Genomic DNA, 21,176 nt, shown 5'->3' with positions numbered 1-21,176 from the left:
GTATGTTAAAACCGATCACTACTTACTACTCTAAGTAGTACTCTAGTAATTCACCATCTGTTCTTGTGTAAAGTTTTATGAATTGTCTAATTTACAAATAGCTAGCGCAGCATTTATTTTCATTTATATTATAAAAAAAATTAAAAAAGAATGTTAAAGAAGAATTACAAAAAAATATACATTTTTCAAACCCAGGACCGGCTTGAGCGTGGGACAGGAAAGGTTCGAAGCTCATACCTCCAAGAAGGCCGGTCGTCTCAGCCTTTTATACAAACCTATTTTTATAATCTCATTCGCTTGAGATGGAAATTTGAATATTTTTATTGTATTAATGTATGTACAAATAGTATGTACAGCTGGGTCAAAAAAAAAAAAAAATTAAATAAAGGGTGCCTCATACCGATCAGCCGAGGAGCCTTCGAAAGCTTGAGTGAATTTGAGGGTTGAAGTATTTAGCACAAATAGTAACACGACTTTATGATTATAATAATAGTATAATATAAAGGTAACATACAACTGATCTAGACACACATCGCATGACGTAACTAGAGCCCTATATATACGCGTCGTTGACGTCATACAGTCATAACTATGTGTCTGTGTATGTGTGTGGCATTAATAAAGACGTAAGTAAATTGAGTCCCAAACGAATTTATCTTTTTTTCGAAATAGGTAAACCGAATCCCAATAATAATATTGAAATTAGAAAAACTGAGTCCCACGTATAAAATTTAAAGAGGTAAACTCAGTCTCTCATATAACAGTTAAAGCGGTAAATTGAGTCCCGTCTAAAATATTTAATGTATTAAATTTATTTAAATGTATTTAAATTATAAATATCATCGTTGATGTAGTTATAAATTCACCAAGTACTATACGTAAGTATATCTTATCGTCATATCGTTAAATATTATTATATTTCTCTCCGTATTATGCGATATTTATATAAATATCTAACTATCTACAACAACGCTGAATGTGATATATGATAACTGATGAATGTAAGTTTAATAAATGTAGTATTTAATTGTGTTAATATAATTAAAAGTGTGGTAAATAAAATAAAACAGCATTTCACCATATTTCAAATTACTGCTTTAATTTTTATACAAGGGACTCAATTAACCGAATTCGTTTTTATACGAGGGACTCAGTTTGCTGATTTAATTTTTTTATGAGGGACTCAATTTACCATTTTTTTTTTAGGTGGGACTCAATTTACCAAATCCGATTAATAAGTATTGCTTCACATCACAGTAGAAAGTTAAACTATGATACATAATATATTGTTACGTGCACCCGTGTGCTTATAATGTATGCATACTGATATTAATTGTATACTTCAACAAACCGTACGTGGTTACTGATTTTGTCGGAAAGCTCACACGGGTGTTTTTGGAGTGAAAAAAAGGAAAAAAAGGTTTAGAAATGGTGATTTATATTAATATATTATTTTATACTTGAAAGATGCTATTCTATTACAAGCGTTGTGCTCTGTACGGCATACGTGCTGTTTGTGTACGTCGAGACGTTAAACGTAAAACTGCACAAGGGAAAAACAAAAAAAAAAAAAAAAACCATATGTAATAAACGTATCAAAATAAAGAAAAGTAATAATAATAAAAACAGCAATAGTAATAATAATAATAATAATAATAATAATAATAAATAAAAATAATATTATAAAATAAACGAAAACGGGGGAGAACGCGGCGCAGTGATATTATCCGATAGTTCGCAATATGTCATAACGCGTAACCATGTATGACGTGTGTACGGAGGCAACGCGGAGTATAAATTGTTCTTTTCGAGTGCGGTTAAGATAAACGTATATGTATATAATATTCGATCGCGGTGTTTGTTCTTCTTGCTCCGTCTTTGTTGCAACCTTTCCCCCCGAAATCATCCCTCGGGGATTCCGTTATTAGATGGTTTTACAATTTGCTGGCGCTCTGCGATGCGCGTATTGCATACGCGCGTGTACGGGCAGATAGAGGCGTACGCAAACGGACAAGCGCGTGCGCGTGCTTTGGGGATGATAAATATTACGTAATTTTATGTACGATCGCGTATACCGCGCACCGATTCGCGGTGCACAGCGTTAGGTCCAGCGTGTTTTTCTGACGGAAACGTTTCCGTAACTGTTGTGATTATTTTTTAGTTTAAATGTAATCTTCAAGCAGGTAGGGGAGGGAGAACCGTACGAAAACAGTTACATCAAACGCGTAAGCCCATCCCTCGAGCTGGTCGAAAAATTATTTTTCCAAATCTCGTTTTCGCAAAACCGCCAAGTAGCTGTTTTATGAAACGGGTCGACATATGTGAACGGTTTATTGCGTCGCGGTTGAAAGCCCAACGATATCGGTGTCGTTGTCGAATCTGATTAATCGGTAAGTTATGAAAATAAGGAAATCGGAAACCGTAACGGGCCGCGCACCACGAGGCGTTCGTCCGTCACTGCGATAGCAAAACGCTGCTGAAGCCGTAGGAACGCCCGGGAAAATGTTAAAATTACGCCTTATCGTAGACCAATAATCAAATACACTTCTCGATAATTTTTTTCTAATAATTAATATACAATCATACTTATTGAGTTTTAATCTAATATCAGTATTGAACAAAGTCAAAAATATCAAACTGGTTGTTAATAATCACACCCTCTAATATTCTACGACCGTTGATGGATCCCCGTCTCCGTCCCCTAGAGTTCTGTCACTACTCAAACACTCGTCCGTTCGGCCATAGTCACTCGGTGAAATTCGAATTTCTCTTCATTCATCCATGCGGGTAGGGCTGACCCGGCGTTCGAACCGTTGCGCGTGTCGGAACCCGTGCTGGGGTAGCGCCGGCAGTTTTTACCTATGCGAGCGAAACCATCGGGTTAGAACGGGCGACGACCGTGCGTTAAGCATTTAGCCACTGATCTTGTCCACTTGGCCTCGCGTTTCCGAAACGGGATTCGGTCGTCTTCGCGAAAAGCGAGCCGTTTCATGAAAAATTAAGACAATCTTCTAGCCCATCACTTCGATATAAATTCGTAAGAAACAAATAGTTATACACCGTGAGATGTTATTGTTCTCTACACGGCTTACGTTGTAGCAACTTTTAATATCACCCACACATCATGGATATGTTTATTCGATATTCAATAAATATTTAAAAAAAAAAATTAAACATTTGATCAATGTTCAATATCCATTGATTATATATTTTAAACATAAAAAAGTAAATATAACTCACATTTGTACAGTTTTTAATTTTCATTCATTTTTAAATATTTGTTTTCGGATTTAATAAACTCTTACCAAAGGTTTCAGGCCCAACGTGAAAAGTGAAACATACTTGTATACATTCAATGTTAGATAGAGTTTGTATTTTAAATATTGAAATTCCAATCAAACATAAATATTGTTCCAATCGCTATGATTGACTAATATGAATAATATATTAATAATATGAATGATTAACATGGACCACACATGTTGATATTCGAATAAAAATGCAAGTAAGACGATGAAAAAACGTACCACCGTAAAAAATATTCGACGAACAAATACAGACAATAATGTTGTTCCTTTAAATTATATTTGCTTAGTTAAATGGAATACTAAATACAACACGAAATTGGTTCGACTGAACGCAGATATGCCATAGTATGGTGTTCTACGTTGTACGTTTGTATAGCACATGCAGATTATTTTTAAGATATTCGTTTGTCGTTTAAAATCTGAAAAAATTCGTCTCGACGCACCGACATTCACTGCGGACTATAAATAGATCGGTACCAATTGAGATGGGAAATGTAAAGATGTCGATATCTTATATGTGATATTTCCGTTCGTAGACGATTTTGTTTTTAAACAACATATTAGCCATTAACGATAACGGTGTTCCGTGGACTACTGGCAATATTAACACGTACAATCGCAGAATTTTCTTGATACGATTTGTGTACACAATGCGTAAAATATATAATATGTTTACGATACGCGTACTAACGGTACATCGGTACATACGTATTCCGTTATGCGCTCAGTGAACGGTCGAACAATGAAACGAATTACATGGGGGTGAAATCGTGTAGTGTTCGTTTCATTACCAATCGTTCGTCCGTAGTAAATTTTTTCCATATTCCGTGGAGTGCGGAAGAAAATACGGAAAAAAAAAAGATTTTCATTTCTTGAAATTACTAACTTTTCGTGAAAAGAACAATTTCATCGAGTGGCCACGACGGATATAGGTATACACGAGCGTTACGTGAAGTAAATAGTGAGACTGTCCGCCTTCCTAACCGGGCTAAGTGTCTTTTCTTATAGCGTTTTCAATTTTATAACGTCAAAATATCACATATATTTTTTTTATCTGCACGCGCGTACGTACGTAACGTATGTATTATTATTGTATATATATATAATATATATAGTTCAACCTTACCACGAGTTCTGTGGATCATTACGGCGTCTTTTCGAGGGCGGTTTTCTCCGATATTATTGCGTAGACCGTACAGGCTGGGACGTATGAATGTGACTTCGAATACGCGTCAAATGTACGATATTTAAATGCGATGGTACATCGACGGGTTTATCATCGGTCGAAAAAAAAAAAAAAAAAAAAAAACGTTTCCGGACACCGAACGCGATCGAACCACGGTGGGGTTGAAAAAGCGCGTAGGGGTTAGTCGTGTCGGCGGACGCGTTCGTTTTTCGTTACTCCTTTCCAGCGCATTATTTTGCCTCCGAGGTTACCATGTACCCAAATAACTTTCGCCCGCGTACCCAAAACGAGTGCACCAACCGAGCGAACACGGCGGTGTGTGCACGTGCACGGCGCGAACACTCGTTGTTTTGGGAAAATATCCCTTTGTTCATCGGTACAATACTATGCGAGGACCGACCACGATCCGACTCCAACCTCCGGCTTGCCGGTATTTTTTGGTTTCCGATCGATCGAAATAAAACTGAATTTAAACGTCCGACAACGGTAGCCCTGGACCGTAGTCCAGTGGTTTGTTTTTTTCTTTCTGAATCCATCGCCAGTTAATTTGGCCTATTCGTTTTTTCCACGCTCCAACTCTTACGGTTCAACTTTTCCCACCGCGAACTCATCGTAGACGCTCAAAATCGTCACGTACACCAAATCGGCTCACTCGCGTATCGTTTTGAGCATCGAAGTGTTTCGCGCCTAAATTCGGCCAATAATTATTGCACTGGTAACGCTACACCGCGATCGTTGAATTTAGGAAGTAGATTTTTTGTCTTTTCGCAATTTATTTGAATTCGTGTCCCGTGTAAGTACATGGCCCATGCGCTGAAAACGTTTTCACTTAATAAAAAAAAATGGATTGCCCTATAAACATCGGTCGCGTGCCTAATTTCAAGAGGGATTTTATAGATACATTGCATGGTAATTATATTTGTGAAACATAAAATTTCCTGGTGCCGCAAAGATACGTTGTTAAATTAAAACAAAATCACAACTACGTGCGTTGTGTTGCTATTGAAAAAACTGATAGTGTAATTGGGTAGAAAAAAAAAATAGCAATTAGTTCATATGAAAATGTAGAAAAACGTTAAGAAAGTACGAACATACGGAATTCATCGTGTAAACTTTTCAATTTTCAACGTTTCAAATTAAACATAAATTATGTTTAAAAAAAATATAAATTATATAATAAAGCAAATGACAACACATTTACGATAAATAAAAGAATAATGTTTTTTCGTTTCAGATTTTAAGATGTATTCAATCATGACCATGTTACCTTCCATATTGGCGATCAGCATTTTTTTTCAAACCTTCATTCCAGGTAATATTTATTTTTATTTATTTTCTTAAGGCACTTGTGATGATATGATATTTATTTATTTATATCAGCGGTATTATTTTTATTACTTTAAAAAATAAAAACATGACATCTGAAGAAAAACCATAACACGGGGGGTTTATACGAATAACCAGTTTAATGTCATGCTATATTACGTTTGGGTACATGAAATCGTAGACTTTATAGCGAAGTTAGAGTAGCGCCGTTTTCGCATCCACCAAATCTCTTTGAAATAAAAATTATTTATCTAACGGTTTCTAAATAAACTTTATGTATTGTGTCAACAATGTGCTAAAAACTTGAATTCAATTTCGTTTGTACCAGCCTCAATCCGTTTTTCGAATCCCGCACATTTTTCAGTATTGTCACGTACCGTCGGAAATCCTTTCCTCGTCATTAACCAAAAACCGTTCGAACAATAACGTGCGTTTAAAATGTCTAATCGTTTAAACTGTCCATTATTATCATTATTATTATTGTTATAACAGAGATTTTTTCTCACTCTCCAGGTGATAGTATCTTATTACACTTTCAAATTTTTCATTGCATTTACGCGTAGGATTTTAAACGTATAACAATGCTACGTTTAGACGTTACGGATTTCGTTCGATCAAAATAACGAAATAAATCCTTATTGGTTGGTTTTGAGACACGATTAAGACATATTTTATTATAATTTTTCTAACACGTTACAAATATTAACTGATTTTTACCCGGTTTTTTATTTCAATTTTTAAAATTGTATTACAACAATACACTATAATTTTCGAACTATTATAGTGCACGTAGATTTGTAGTAAAAGCTCACGCGTATTGAACGCAATTCATAAAATGTATTGGAATAAAAACATCTTATCCCATGCTGGATTTTCCGCAAAAGTGTACACATAGCGATCACTACTGAAATAATGAAGATGGTAAAATTCCGATAAGTTTCATGACTCAAAGAGATGGGGACTACAAATACGCATATTTAAATCAAATTTTTATGTTTTGGTAATTCATTTAAAAAAATGTTATTATTTTTTATTTTTAAAAAAAAAATTGAAGTCACATAGAGCCTCAATTCATAGAGCTTATGATTTGAAAACATTGACGTTTAAATTATTTCCGTATACCCCATTGTGAGACAAGGAATACATTAGTCTTACCATGAAGTGTTTTTTTTATGTGTCATGTATACGATTTTGACCAAAAGAATCGTTCCAACTTTCTAAGAATTAAAAAAAAAAGGGAAAAAAGTTCTAGTTGGTACATTGAGAGAAGTTATTTTACGAATTTTCCAATAGTTTTCTTAAGAATTACGAAACACTGATGAAAATTTATAAAAAAAAGCAAAATTTACGGTTTACTAGTTTTCGACAAAATCTAATTATTGTTTTCATCGAAACTCAAAAATAGCAACCTAAGGAACTGTTAACTGATTTTTGCTGAACGCATTACACACTACTATTCATTATAATTGGTATAATACAAAACATTTTGAATTTTTTGAGCTATTTATAAATAATTGAAAATTTCATAGTCGACACCGTCGATACAATAAATTTGTTTAACATAAAATCTTGAAAATTATATATTAAGTTCCTCGTATATATTTATATATATTTAGTATAATATATTAATTTATATTATAACACAGGCGCGATTTTACGAATGAAAAAAAGGAAAATTGGACGAAAAAGTTTACTTAAAGTACATGAAACTTTAAGCATGAGCTTAGATTTTTAAAATTAATGAAATAATAATAAAACCTTTAATAACGAAATAACCTTTTATTGCATGTATTACACATGAGTAATAGGTAAGAGTGCAAAACAGTAAGTAGTTGAAAAAAATATTACAGTTTATGACCAATTTGATCAATCCTCTGTTTTTATCCTTTTAAGTAAGGACTATCGAGAACCATAGGCCAAACAAGGATTTTATTTTTCGGAACCATTTTTTTTTTTTTTTTATCACTTTAGTAAATTACTCTGATTTTTAATAAGTACCTGTACCTATTATGCGGATAATAGATACATATTTGGAGGTTCAGCCACCTAACCCCCACCTAATCACGATTATCAAACACTTATAAAAGTTAATAGGCAATATAAAATAATATTTTAAAGTATAGAATAGCTTCTCTTTAGTAAAAATTTACTTTAACCGGCACACCCGGATAATATTTTATGTTTTATATTGGTTCTCGTTTCATGGTAAGACATGATCCGTAATCGAGCACCACACCTGCAGCTGTTTACGGGTTTTGTAAAGTCGGAAGATCTCAAATTTGTAGACGTATATCCTGGTCAAATACATACGAGTCGAACAACTACGTACGTGTAACTAAATCGTGTATTATAATTATAGTATAATCAATAATAGAAAGGACCGCATTCACGATTCACACTGACTCCGTACTTACTAGTTACTATTAAATATTAATACGAAATAAAGGATATTATTATTATAATCATAAAGATATTTATAACTTTAATACGATGATAAGACTACACTGTTATGAAAAATAAACATCGATAAATTATATAAGATCATAAATAAAATCATAGTAGTAGGTACTCATATAAGTAATGAAAGTTAACACTATATGACATTGATATATTATAATATAATTGTTATTATTTTATTAATATTAAACCGATATTCAATACAACTATACAAATAGAAATATTATGAGGTACTCTTAAATACATTTGGTTAGGTCATTCGGAAAAATATAAGTCCATTAACAGTTACTAACGTTAAACAAAAACGATAAATATTGTTGTTTTATTTAAGGACGCTGCAAACGCCTTGTTAACGGACAGTCGCAAACGAATTTCAGTGGTATAATTTTTATCTTCACAGTATGTACTATAAATTAAGCATAAGAAAATTGTTTAAGTAGTACGGTTCTTTAAGAATCATTATTCTTTATACTTCGATAAAATCGAAATATTAAAACACCAATACGATTATCGTATCGTTGGGACGATGATGTAACCCATAGAATTCGCTGTTGCTTCCCTAGAGCCCGTGCGAATCGAACGTATCTGATTTACAAAAATATGTTCCATTATTGTTGCGCAGGGTAAGTCTGCGAATTTCAGCATCAAGACCAATGTACAATCCTATAATTCCTATACATCGTGCACCGTGAACGTCCCTTACCGTTGTGTTGGTCAAGTGGTAAAAGGGTTGCAGTTCGACTGGCGATCGATAATTTTATGCTGATCATTGCGACTGCTGATCCCGAACCTGTATCGGACGGGATTTTTAAACGGACGGGGACGGTAGAGAACGGGAGAAGTGGAATAAAAATAAATATTGAAAAGTTCACCGCCGCTGGGGAAACCGACGAGTGCCGTCACATGTCCCGTCGTCGGTTCACTCGTGGTGGTTCACTAAATATCATTCATCGACGGTTTGATTAACGACGGCAATGCGACGTCCTGAATATACGCGTATTTAATACGTGATTTTGCGACACTTGCTGCGCGGACGGATTTCCGATAAACGTCAACGGCCCGTGGACAGTGTAATTTTCCACTTTGGTAATTTAAACGACCCCTCTGATGGAACCGCACTCGTTTGCGTATACGGTTTGCAGTCGTTGAAACGCAACGATCAGAGTTCGGGAACGACGGGAACAATCTGATTGTAAATGCACGTAATCGCTACGTGATTATTTTAATGCAATCGATCGATCGGTCAGCTGATCATATTCGGTAGTTTAATCGGAAATATGAAAAGATCATAATTGGCTTTGATCACCCAGGTAGCAAAATATCAGTGTTATAAACGTAATATGTAATATTACTCAATAACTATTAATTGACTATATAAATATATTATATTAATATTATTGTATGATAATAATATATTATTATTATTTGGCAAATTTGAAAATATTCTAATATCATTTCAAATATAACATTTTTATAATAATATAAAAAAAAATCATATAAATATATTTTTTAATCATTATTATAATAATTAAATATATTTATTCTTCTATCAAACATTTTAATGATTACACCTGCATATTAATTTTATAATTTATTTCTTCATATTTGTTTAGTATACTTTTTGATAGTTTAATTGGTACTTCTACTTTCCCTGTAATATTCAAAGGAACTTTTAACTAAACAATTAATTTTATTATTATTCAATGTTCGAGGCTCTAATTATATTAATAGTGTTAATTAGAATATCATATGTATATAAATATAAATATATTATACATTAAGTTGTTTATCAATATAAACATAATTTAATTTCCCATGTATTTTGGTACCTATATAATTATTGAATAATTTAAAATAAATAAATTCAACTAAATTTCAAATTTGTTAACCAATGTTTTCTTCAATTTTAGGTATTTCTTATTACCTTTTTTTTAAAAAATAATTTTCTAACATAATATGAAATAAAACATAGTTATAATTTCACTTGGTAGATTAAACAATTTGTAAAAAAAAAAAACAAATAAGTACATTATTTTATTTAAGCTTAAGTCAATTTTGGTCTAAAACATTTTTTAACTTTAGAGTTTTGTTTTATTATTGAAACATAATCTATTAATACTAAAAAATAAAAAATAAAAAATATTTAATTTTTTGTAGCACAGCTAAGTTGCAGAACATAAATATTGTAGCAGTGAAAAGATTAAAAGAATAACAGAGATTAATATAATAATAACTATCAGAAGATGATTCACGTTGAATAATATTAAAATTTAGTTTGTGTTTATCTATAGTAGTACCATGGAATGAATATGTCCCTGTAGAAATAACGGTTATTACTTAAAAAGTAAAAGAATATATTAAATTCATATTAAAATAATTAAAATATTATTATAGAGTAAAATTATTTAAGTTATTTGCAGTATAATTGACATTAATATTCTAAATAATTAAATATAATAACTATTCAATATATAATCAAATAGACAAATTTGAATAAGTTTTAAAAACATTTTAGAAACTTTATTTAGAATTTAAGTACATTTAGTTTTTTTCTTACCTGAAACAAGTATCCTGGAACTTTTAATTAGAGGTTGATATTACGTTACAGAATACAATCTGAGTGCTGGCATGCTTAACTATTACAATAAAATATAATATAGGTAACTGCAACTTGAAAAAAAGCATAAAAATGTTTAAATAAATTTAGTGATAATTTAATCGTTCAAACTAATTAACTAGATACATTAGGAGATATGTAAATAATTTTTATTTGTAATAAAATACTATAATTACTTGTATAATTTTTAATTTGTCATACATCGACCAAAAACGTCGCATTGACAGAAATGTTTAAAGAGAAGTATTTATTATATGATTTTAGCATAATATAATGAAAAACTGTGTGCATATTTGAAATTAATAGGATCTAATCTGGTACATGAATATAATTGTTCTTAATTGATATGTATAAATAAATACAGTTGATACAAATAAAACAGATATTTACAAAAAATTAACAATCTTTTATACATTTTTTTTATGCAAGCTGTAAATTTCCCAACTATGATGAATGTAATAAATGGATAGTAATGCTCTCTTAGCTGCATTCGAATTGGTTCCCGATATTTTATGCATTCTATTTTTGTAAAATACCTTCGATAATAAATTATGCCTATGGTTGTCGTCGTTGTCGGCCCGATCCACGGCGATAGCGTAACCTGACAATATGTAAATTTAATAATTCTAAATCCAAATTTAAATACAATTTTGTATTTATCTCTTATTCTAGTCCATTAATTAAATACAATAAAATATTATTAGGTATAACTATGCCCTATATTATATATTTGTCCTTTATATTTGTAGCTTAAAATCCCTCTTGAACCATTTTTGAAACAATATGAACATGAAAGAGTTTTGTGTTTAAAACCTGATAGAATTATTAAACGTGGCATTTATAAATATGTTGTTATTCTTCACACAAATGTTGAATTGAACTGATACGCATTTTATTTGTGATTTGAGAACACGTTTAGTTTAATACAACGATGACGGTCTATGGGTAAAAACGATAACGAGCAACGACACTAAGTTATAGTCAATAAAGTTTTGTACTTGAAGCTTTATATTTTCAATAAAAATACATTAGAATATTTCTTAAAGGTATTTTGAATGTATTGAGTTTCAAAGTATTTTCATCAAAAAATAAAAAAAAAAACACAACTAATGAGTTGACATTGTAGTTAAAATATTTTTTCATATATTCATTTTTTGTGGTTAATTATATGAATAGAAATACCTAACAGAGTAATTAGATAAAAAAAAACAATTTATATAGATGAAGAAAACTTACATGGTGGTAGTATGATTGCAATGATGACACCATGAAATTAGTATTTGGTATAAATATGACCAATGGACTGAATTGATAGAATAGTATACTCATCGGCTAATTATCTCAAGGGAGGCTTTTCTTATGAAATAGGAGCAAAGTTAGGTTTCTGTTTCTTGTTGTACAAAAAAAACTTGAAAATTGTTCGTTCATTTTCTTAATTATAAATATTTCTATTAAATGAAATTATCAAATAATCAGTTAAGTTCTCACAGTTGATTCTCAGATTATAATTCTTATTTTATGGCAAAACAATGTCCTTTATTATTATTTTTTTAATGTCAAATATTAATTTGTAACTATTGCATTACTATGTACGCTGTTATACTGGTACCGAGATCAACTCCAATATAATACCACATTCATATACGAACTTCATCTAAAAAGGGTTTCATACCAACAGATACCATATACCTTGAGCACACTGAACAATGGCTCTGAATGTGATTCGTGTGTAATGATTGATTTTATAAAGGTATGATTACAATAATTATATAAGTAAGAAAAAAGAAAATTTAGGTATAAATTCGTTTTATTTTTTATTTTTTTTCTCGGTTTAGAGCCGCTCGGTGGGCGCCACTTTGTAATGATTGAAAATTGACACGAAGTTACCGGGAACGATTATATGTCCTTAAATCAATTACTTATTATATTATAAATAAATAATATTCCCTCTCCGATCTTTGTATCGATTTGCCTGTTGAAACCGTGATTGGCGTCTGAGATATAAGCTGAGGTGACCAATTTGTATTTTAAAATAATAATAACTTTTTATTCGACTCACTATTGTTAATTTTATATAAACTTATTAACATCGGTATACGTATTTTGAATTATCACAAACGTTTACAGATAAGTCTTATTCCATAGACGATCTGCGTAGTCTTTTACGCTTGCCTTTGACCGTCTATATAAAAAGACAATAAGAACGCGTCTAGGACAGTGACTGAAAACTGAGCTACTTATATATAATGTTGTGTACGTGTGTGCGCGTGTATGTGTGAAATATCTTATCGGTATATTTTATTCTATTCAATATTTGTAACTTATTCTTATTCTTACTGGCTAATAATTATTATAAATATTTTATTATACATTAAATTTCAAATACATTTCAAAAAGATATGATTGCTTAAGCGCATACTATTACACGTGTAATAATCGTGTTTACTTTATTAAAATATCACTATAATTTTTATTTTCTTTGGATATTGTTTGTTACGGAAAACCCGTGCGGAACTGTTTTTTTTTCGGCTACGATTTATGTAGTACGTGTACGAAATTCAAAATTGCCTCCTGATATCGTTTTGTACTTTTTACACACTCACTTGTACAAGTAAGTAACCCGCACTTACTTCTGAACACATTGTAGGCGTGCCGTAGTCTTGATATGAATAAGTGTTCGGAATATTTTTAATTCCGTACATCGTTAGCCTTAATTCATCGGGTCGTTTTATTTTTTTGAATTTAGTGCGAAATTTAATATCGTGAATTTGCACGTAATTTGCATACTATGTTTTATCAAAACGAGATTCCGCCATTGTACGAACAGGGATACTTAAAAAAATTAACATGAAACGCCACAAGCCATTGAAATTAATACATGGTATAATATATTACACGTACCAAACGGAAAGAAATTGTTACTGACGTTCTGTCAGAAGTTTTTACCAAATAAATAGCAGCAATATGCATACTATTATGTAACGATGATATTTTAACGGGAATTAACGTGTCAATCGCGACGAAAACAATGTGAATATTATGTGAAAAATAAAGAAAAAATGATCGTTATGTATATAATTTCAGATTCGGTGCAGGTCATATTTTAACGTTACGGTACTACTCTCGAAAAAATCGATATCAGCTTTTAATTTGCGAGCAGTTGAAAATTTGAATTTTTTTAAAGTTCCAAACTTTGGCCCACGCTTTCACTCAAAGAATTATCAGGGATGTATTTAGACTTACTCACAGGGGGGAACTCAAATTTTTTCTTTAATTCAGGCTCAAAATTTATATGTAAAATTGTTGGTAATATTTACATCTGGTGAATCCTTAATCTTTGTAGTTTTTTTTTATTCTAATGTCGGATCCACTTAGAATCAATTTTCGTGTAGTTATTTTTTAATACTTGTCTGTTTTTTGAAAGTTACGTTTGTGTTTTATTTGATTTTTTACAAGCTATGAACCCGACAAAAAGCCTAATTCAGTATTCACAGCCACGCGTAATTTGATTTCGTTATAAAATGATCCACATTAAAAAATTTTAAATGTGTATCTAACATATAATCGATTCCTTAAATACGGTTTCAGGGGGAGGGCGATCGCCTCTTCGCCCCCCTCTAAAATATGCGCTTGAGCACTATAGTGTCCGATCACCCTGAAAACGGTGTTGATTTCCAATACGAGCCGCGGTTGTTCAAATAGCGATTTCAAAGTAAGACGCGGTCACGATTTTACGTATATTGTAATAATGTTGCGCTCGTAAAATGTCAATCAAGCGACGTGTGGCTGTGGGCTGTGTGTGTTCATCGTGGTTGGCAAATAAACAATTTATTATTATTGTTTATTAACATCTTATTGTTTAATTACGCGACGGATGAATTGAACTCGACAAAATTGTTCATAACTTATTGTTTGAAACGATCGAGTTTAACCGTAACACGGTAACACGATGATATTATTCTAACCGATTGATTGAATAATTATTTCATGCATTATAACCAAAGTAAACCAGCGAGTGAGTTATGTTATTTACGGAATTCGATATCAAAACAGAATTCGTCAAATAAAAGAGCGACCCGCGAGGCCAAACACGAAAAATAAAAATAAAACATGTTGATATAATACGAGTACGTAATATTTAAGAGTTTTTGTACCATACATTTATGTACATATTGTCTTGGTTGTTTAGATACATATTTTTTAAATGTTAATGTTCTTAAATCCGAGCCTTAATCGCTACAGTTTAATTGTACCGATTTGAACGTTTATAAAAATACGTAAGACGCGCTTTTTAGCGTCGACGAATGGGTCCACGAATCGCGGAGGCCCGCGTGTAAATGCCGCTGAAACCGGATTCGTGGTCGTCTCGTTTTTCACGGCCGTGGTTGCCGCAGCCGCCGTGCAGTTGTCCAGGTTGCTGACGCCGTATTCGGGATCGCCGTGAAGGACCGGCCGTGCCCGAATGTCAATGTGTAATTCCTAATGACTGGTTTCCAAAGCGCGACTGAACTTTATCGTCACGACCGGCGACACTACCAGTCCGAGAGCAGTGTATTGCGACTGTCGATTTATTTCGATCACAAACCACATGCACGTGCAATCAATATGGCTAAACTGAATTTTACGGGAGAAGAAGAAGCTATTGATTGAAATAGTTCGAAGAAATTCAGAGCTATTTGATCTATCTCGCAAAAAATATAAAGATTCAGAACATAAATATAGTGTTTGGTTGGATATTGCTAACGCTATAGGAAATTTTATTATTGTTAAAAATTATTGTATTCGTGCTCATAGTAAATATAAAATTTAACTTGAAAACACTAGCCTTTACTGCACGATCGTTGTGAATGGAAGAATGGAGTGTCGATGCTCCGAAAAGTGACCGGTATATATACCCAATCAGACATCGACGCTCCGTTCTCATTGCTTGCATTTTTATTTATCCAGTCGACGTTGTAAAACGACACTATTCATCCGCTGTATTAGTTGCCTTCATGCCGTTTTACATCGTCACAATGATGTTCTTGGTGGCCCTGGAAAGGGCCGTTTTAGTCTGAGCGCGTTAGATGGTTAGATGTTCAAATAAGAAAAGACGTGATCATTTAATTTAAATTTAAACGGTCTTAATCGTAACGTACCGAAAGTAGTGTTATATTTTTAAAAATCAAACATTATTTACAGATAATCTGAAAGCAAATGAAAAACCACACTATAGGTGACGTCAATTTATAATTATAATATTACGAAGGTGTCTAAAAACCGATGTTTCGTTTTATTTTCTCCCTCTATCTGTGTGATTTTTAGTTTGTCAATCAAAAGCACTTAGTGAACGATATTTATGTTTAAGGTTTTTAAATTCAAACTCAAAAAGCTTCTTTTATCACGTGTTAAAATAATCGTTCAATTTAAAATTTAAGCCAGTATTATACAGAATGAAATAAAATACAGTATTATCCTTGCTAATTCTGTAAAATTATATATTTGTGAAATGTCATAAATATTTGATATAAATAATTGAAAGTTTCACTTCTTTTAAAACCGTGTTGCGAGTCGATTACGAACGAAACAGCAAATATAATTTCGTTAAAACATTTTGTGTTATAATAGTTATCATAATGTTCGGTACCCACACGTCCCCTAGGATAGTCTTTCGAAATAATTAGTTTTGTTGTCATACAAGTTGAACTTTAAAATAAAAATACACGATATGTTACACCTATAAGCAGTATCCATTTATTTCGTTCCATTTCATATTTCGAACGACGGGAAATTAGGAAAACATTTTAGATTCATCGACCGAGACTTTTGGCTTTTTTAATCGTTCGGTTCGGTTTTTATTATTAAGATTGCAATCACGGTTTTGATAATTAGTGCGTTAGCACAATTGGTCCGAATCGATAGAACTCTAAAAAATTACCTCAAAAAACGATGCAGAAGAGCAATGAATAATTACAAGCCACCCGTTGTTACGTAATCGTTCGGTTTAAACTACGCATTAGTTATTAGATGGTTAAGAAAATTGTAGGAACAGTTCCCAAAGGCGAGTGAAATGAAGTTTACAATAAAAGCATTGTTTTTCAACATCGATTCAATTTTTCAATGAAAAAATCAAATTTTAGACCTCAGTATTAATATTGCAGTTAAAAAAAAAAAAAAAAAATAATATAATATACTCGAAAAAAGTTCTTCGTAATATTATTACGTACGTTGTTGCTCCCCAATATTAATCTTATCGAATAATAATTGCAAATTATTACAAACAACTGTTATTTAGAAATTAAAATTTCCTAAACAAATTCCTAAATTCAAAAAATTAATTGACCGAATCGTGGACGTAGGGATCTTCTGTAACTTTGGAGTTCCATTTCCATTTTTTTTCCCGAATTAATGGATGAAATTCTAAAGTAGGATTCAAAATATTATTTACAATATTTTTGTTCATCACAATATCTGACTGAATTTTTTTTGTGTTCATTTTTTATTTTTTTTTTTTCATATAAATGGGCCTCAACATTTTAATTTGATGACATTTGAGTATGTAACTTGTTGAACGTACAATGGTTAAGTGATTAATACTGTGGAACAACAATAGGACGGTATATGTTTCATTCGACCGCAGTAGCGTGTGAAGTGAGGTTAAAGAAATTCGTCACTCACCGGAGGTTCATCGAACCCAGTCCGAATGTGCACAGCAAGACCGTTATGACTCATTAGTTAATTGCTATAAGCCCTCTATCGCATGTAGGTGTGTACATTAGAATCGTCCGCGTCTAAGCATCGCGCATTTTTTATGTAAAACTATTGTATTTTGAGTACAATACATTTCTAACGTCTTTACTATCAAAACCGTACATTCGTTATGCAAGTTCAACGTCTGGTTCGCAACAGTATGGTGCACGTGAAGAAAACCGTGGTTCGAAAGGAGCGCCGCGCAGAGCGTACGGACTCGCACAAACCGTCCCGTTAGATAATTAAAAAATGACTGTGTGCGCTGAATGATCGCAAAAGTGGAAGTTAACGTTCACGCGAAGATCGACCGGGACACGGATCGTGCTCGTAGTAACCGGCGAGCGGAGAACATGCAAGGATTTACTACCCTATCTCCCGGACCGTTCTACGGTTTGATAAGTCTTATTGTCGCGGACGTATTCTGTCGGTGTGAAACGACACCGTAACCGCCTCCGCGTGCGTAATAATTTTCTCGCGCGCACGTGTTTTCGCCGGTGTCGCGATTTTTTTCCTTTTTCCTTTTTCTCTCCTTTATCTCTCCATACGGATTTTCATTTACGTCCGAAAAGTTTCGTCACCGGACAGCCGCGCGTATCACATATTAAACGAGCGATGCGACCGCGCGGGGGTGAAGAACGCGAAACGTCTCCCGACGAAAAATGACGGACAATTACGATGACGACGACAATGGTCAAAGTTCGATTGATATCACAAGGTACAACACGATTTCGATCCGTTTGGTTTTATAGCAACATTTTTATTTATTTATTTTTTTTTTTTGAGATTTCGCACGTCTTCGACGTGCAGTTTTGATCGGCGACAAACGTGAATTCGATTTCACATTTTTCATAAATCATTACCGTCGCAACAACAAACTCGAAACGGTTTTTTTCTTTTTCTTTTGTCGACGGTTACGTTCAGTTCGCTGTCAACTTAACCATTCGGACGAGGATCATCTCCGTCCAAGACGAATGTAAACGGAGCGATTCTTATTGTTTTTGATCGTTTAAGAAAGAACATTTTTCTCCTTACGTCATTAATGTTTTTACATTCCCTCCCACTCATTGTTAAAATTGTCCGTAAATGTTGTAACGTTTCCCCCGGTCTTGGAGTCGGCAGACACGATACATATGTATGTACGATGTGGAATATGCATATGCGATTATCAACGCGTAATCCACTGCGAGGTACGGGGTCGCACACGCGGATGTGCCGTATTATCTCCGAAAGGAAGAAGGATGATGATGATAATATTAATAATAATAATGTTAATAATAATAATAATAATAATAATAATAATAATACCAATAGAGTCGCTCACGTTCAGTGCTCGGCCGACGATGACGACGAAAACGTTTACATAAAGTGAATTACAAAAACGATTCTTCCAAACGTACATCATATTATTATACTATATTGCTGCATAAAACGTCGGCCGCCACACGAGTTCGTCGTATATTACGATCACAATGCACTCGTACTATGCGAACGTTGCATTAGGGACGATGACGACGGTACAATAATTGAATCGTTTTACTCGTTGCGTTTTTATATACGAAAATATACTTATTTATTTATTATTATTTTTATTGTTCGTTTTCCCTCGAGTGGGGACCTAACCCCGTCCGAACGACATCATTTCTTCTCAATCATTACTGTACACTCGTACGTAGAGTGTCCCACGAAGACGTACGAACATTGCCAACATAACCGAACCTTACGATGTTCATAACTGGTTGAATTATGTAGTACTATGGTAATTAATGAAATCGGAAGCAATATATTGAATACATTTAGTTTGCCTAGAAGGAATATTTTTTAGAAGACATCAAGAATTACATGGAAAATGTTATCATAGAACCATAGTAATCAGGGTGGAATTCTTTAAAAATAATATGTCCTTATGAAGTACAACCTGCAACACGGTCGCGTATTGCAATCAATGTATTGCAATGTACACGGTTGCAATTTGCCTGTTACGTTATCGCGTTGTTAATTATGGAATCAGTTCTCGGTATTATATTTTATCGAACGCGGCTTTCCTTTCGATATGGATAATATATCCTCTCCGCTTACTACTAAACCCAAACAGTCGCTTCCATCATCGCCTGATTCTCCTTTCCATACGGTTAAAACAACTCTCAATCAAATCATCAAATTACTAATACTGTAGCCACGTATCCTCTTATCAAATCTGCTTCTCACTTTCTGAAAGCCTCTTATGTCACCGTCATTGATTCTAATAATATCCTATTACCTAATAGCCCGATGGACGATAAGCCGTTTTCCAAATTTATTTCAGATATTTCGGCTTTGATAAATCTTCCCATTTCCTTTCTTAAAGCTGTTCCACACAAACAGCTTATCCTATTGAATAAATTCTTTTCGACCTCATCACGTATTTTAACACTAAATATGTTATCTGTTACTTGTAAACTTCAATAGGTTTCCGATCAATATACTATTTTATATTTTATTATTGTGTTTCACTAATATTATTTCATGACAATAATTAATGTATATTGATGTTATAATATTATTATTAGGTAGTATTATCAATGGGTACATTTTGGCTACTTGTTTTTGTTCAATGTTTTTTTTATATTCAGGTATAACTCTCCTCAACATTTTTTATTTATTTTTTGCAGTGATCGCGTTATTATTTATCGTGTTTATCTATTATTGTTTTATTGTGTTTAATTACTTATTTCACTCATTTTTTTTTCTATACATTAAGTATGTAAATTTAATATTTTAAATTTGAATTGTTGAACTGTAACAGTTTTTACTATGTTAAAAAAAAAAAAAAAAAAAAAAATTAATAAATAATAATAAAAATTAAAAATCATTTCCCTTCATTAAATGTTTCAAATTAATAATAATATTATGTTACCTTTAAGTAACCAACGTCATACGATAACTTACGGTAAATTTATTTACTTTTACTTTTGTAATTTTAAGCTGTAAACAAGCATTAATCCAAACTAAATAATTCTTTTCTTCTTTATTTCAACCGTTATACTTTAAAGAATTTCAACGCATAATATTATAGCTTGAACAGCGTATATAGTTATATGATTCACCCTATTTGAAACTAAAAGTATAATGCTTATGAATTCGGTGTCAGGAACTATTACTATATTCAAACATCATTATTTTCCAGAAATCAACATTATTATACATTTTGTGCTACGCATGTATTAATATCGATGGACTGTGCTGTATAGTACGCTATTACAAAAGTTTTACCTTTACATGTTATGTAAATTAAAAAAAAAAAAAAAAAACAGTTTATATGTACGATCGAATTTCAGGTTTTTCTTTTCCACCCCTTTTTCGATATGATTTTAGTACCTCAGACGTGATAAAAATAATTGCTAGTTTGGTCTGCATGTATGTGCGAGCGTAAGTATATGGTTTGGAATATCATTTATGTTATCCGCTTGCGTTTGAAAAAGATATCTAGGTCAAATTGCTCGTACCGTAGGGATTACCAAGTTTTTCAATTTTCAATTAATTTCCCGTATCGAATTACGAGCAATTTTTCAATTAT

General features: G+C 32.4%; 1 protein-coding gene across 1 annotated transcript in view; it reads left to right on the top strand.

The window, feature by feature from the left end:
* LOC112683440 (carbonic anhydrase-related protein 10) overlaps nt 1-21,176 on the top strand; it is a 200,154-nt gene that overhangs the window by 38,251 nt on the left and 140,727 nt on the right. The window contains exon 2 of the mRNA XM_025554488.1: nt 5,729-5,806. Within this exon, the coding sequence (XP_025410273.1) occupies nt 5,737-5,806 (70 nt within the window). The 5' untranslated portion in view covers nt 5,729-5,736. The remainder of the gene's footprint in view (nt 1-5,728; nt 5,807-21,176) is intronic.

This window comes from Sipha flava, unplaced genomic scaffold, assembly GCF_003268045.1.
Source record: "Sipha flava isolate LNK unplaced genomic scaffold, YSA_version1 226_pilon_pilon, whole genome shotgun sequence".
NCBI classification, from domain to species: domain Eukaryota; kingdom Metazoa; phylum Arthropoda; class Insecta; order Hemiptera; family Aphididae; genus Sipha; species Sipha flava.
This window is presented reverse-complemented; position numbering and strand designations above follow the sequence as displayed.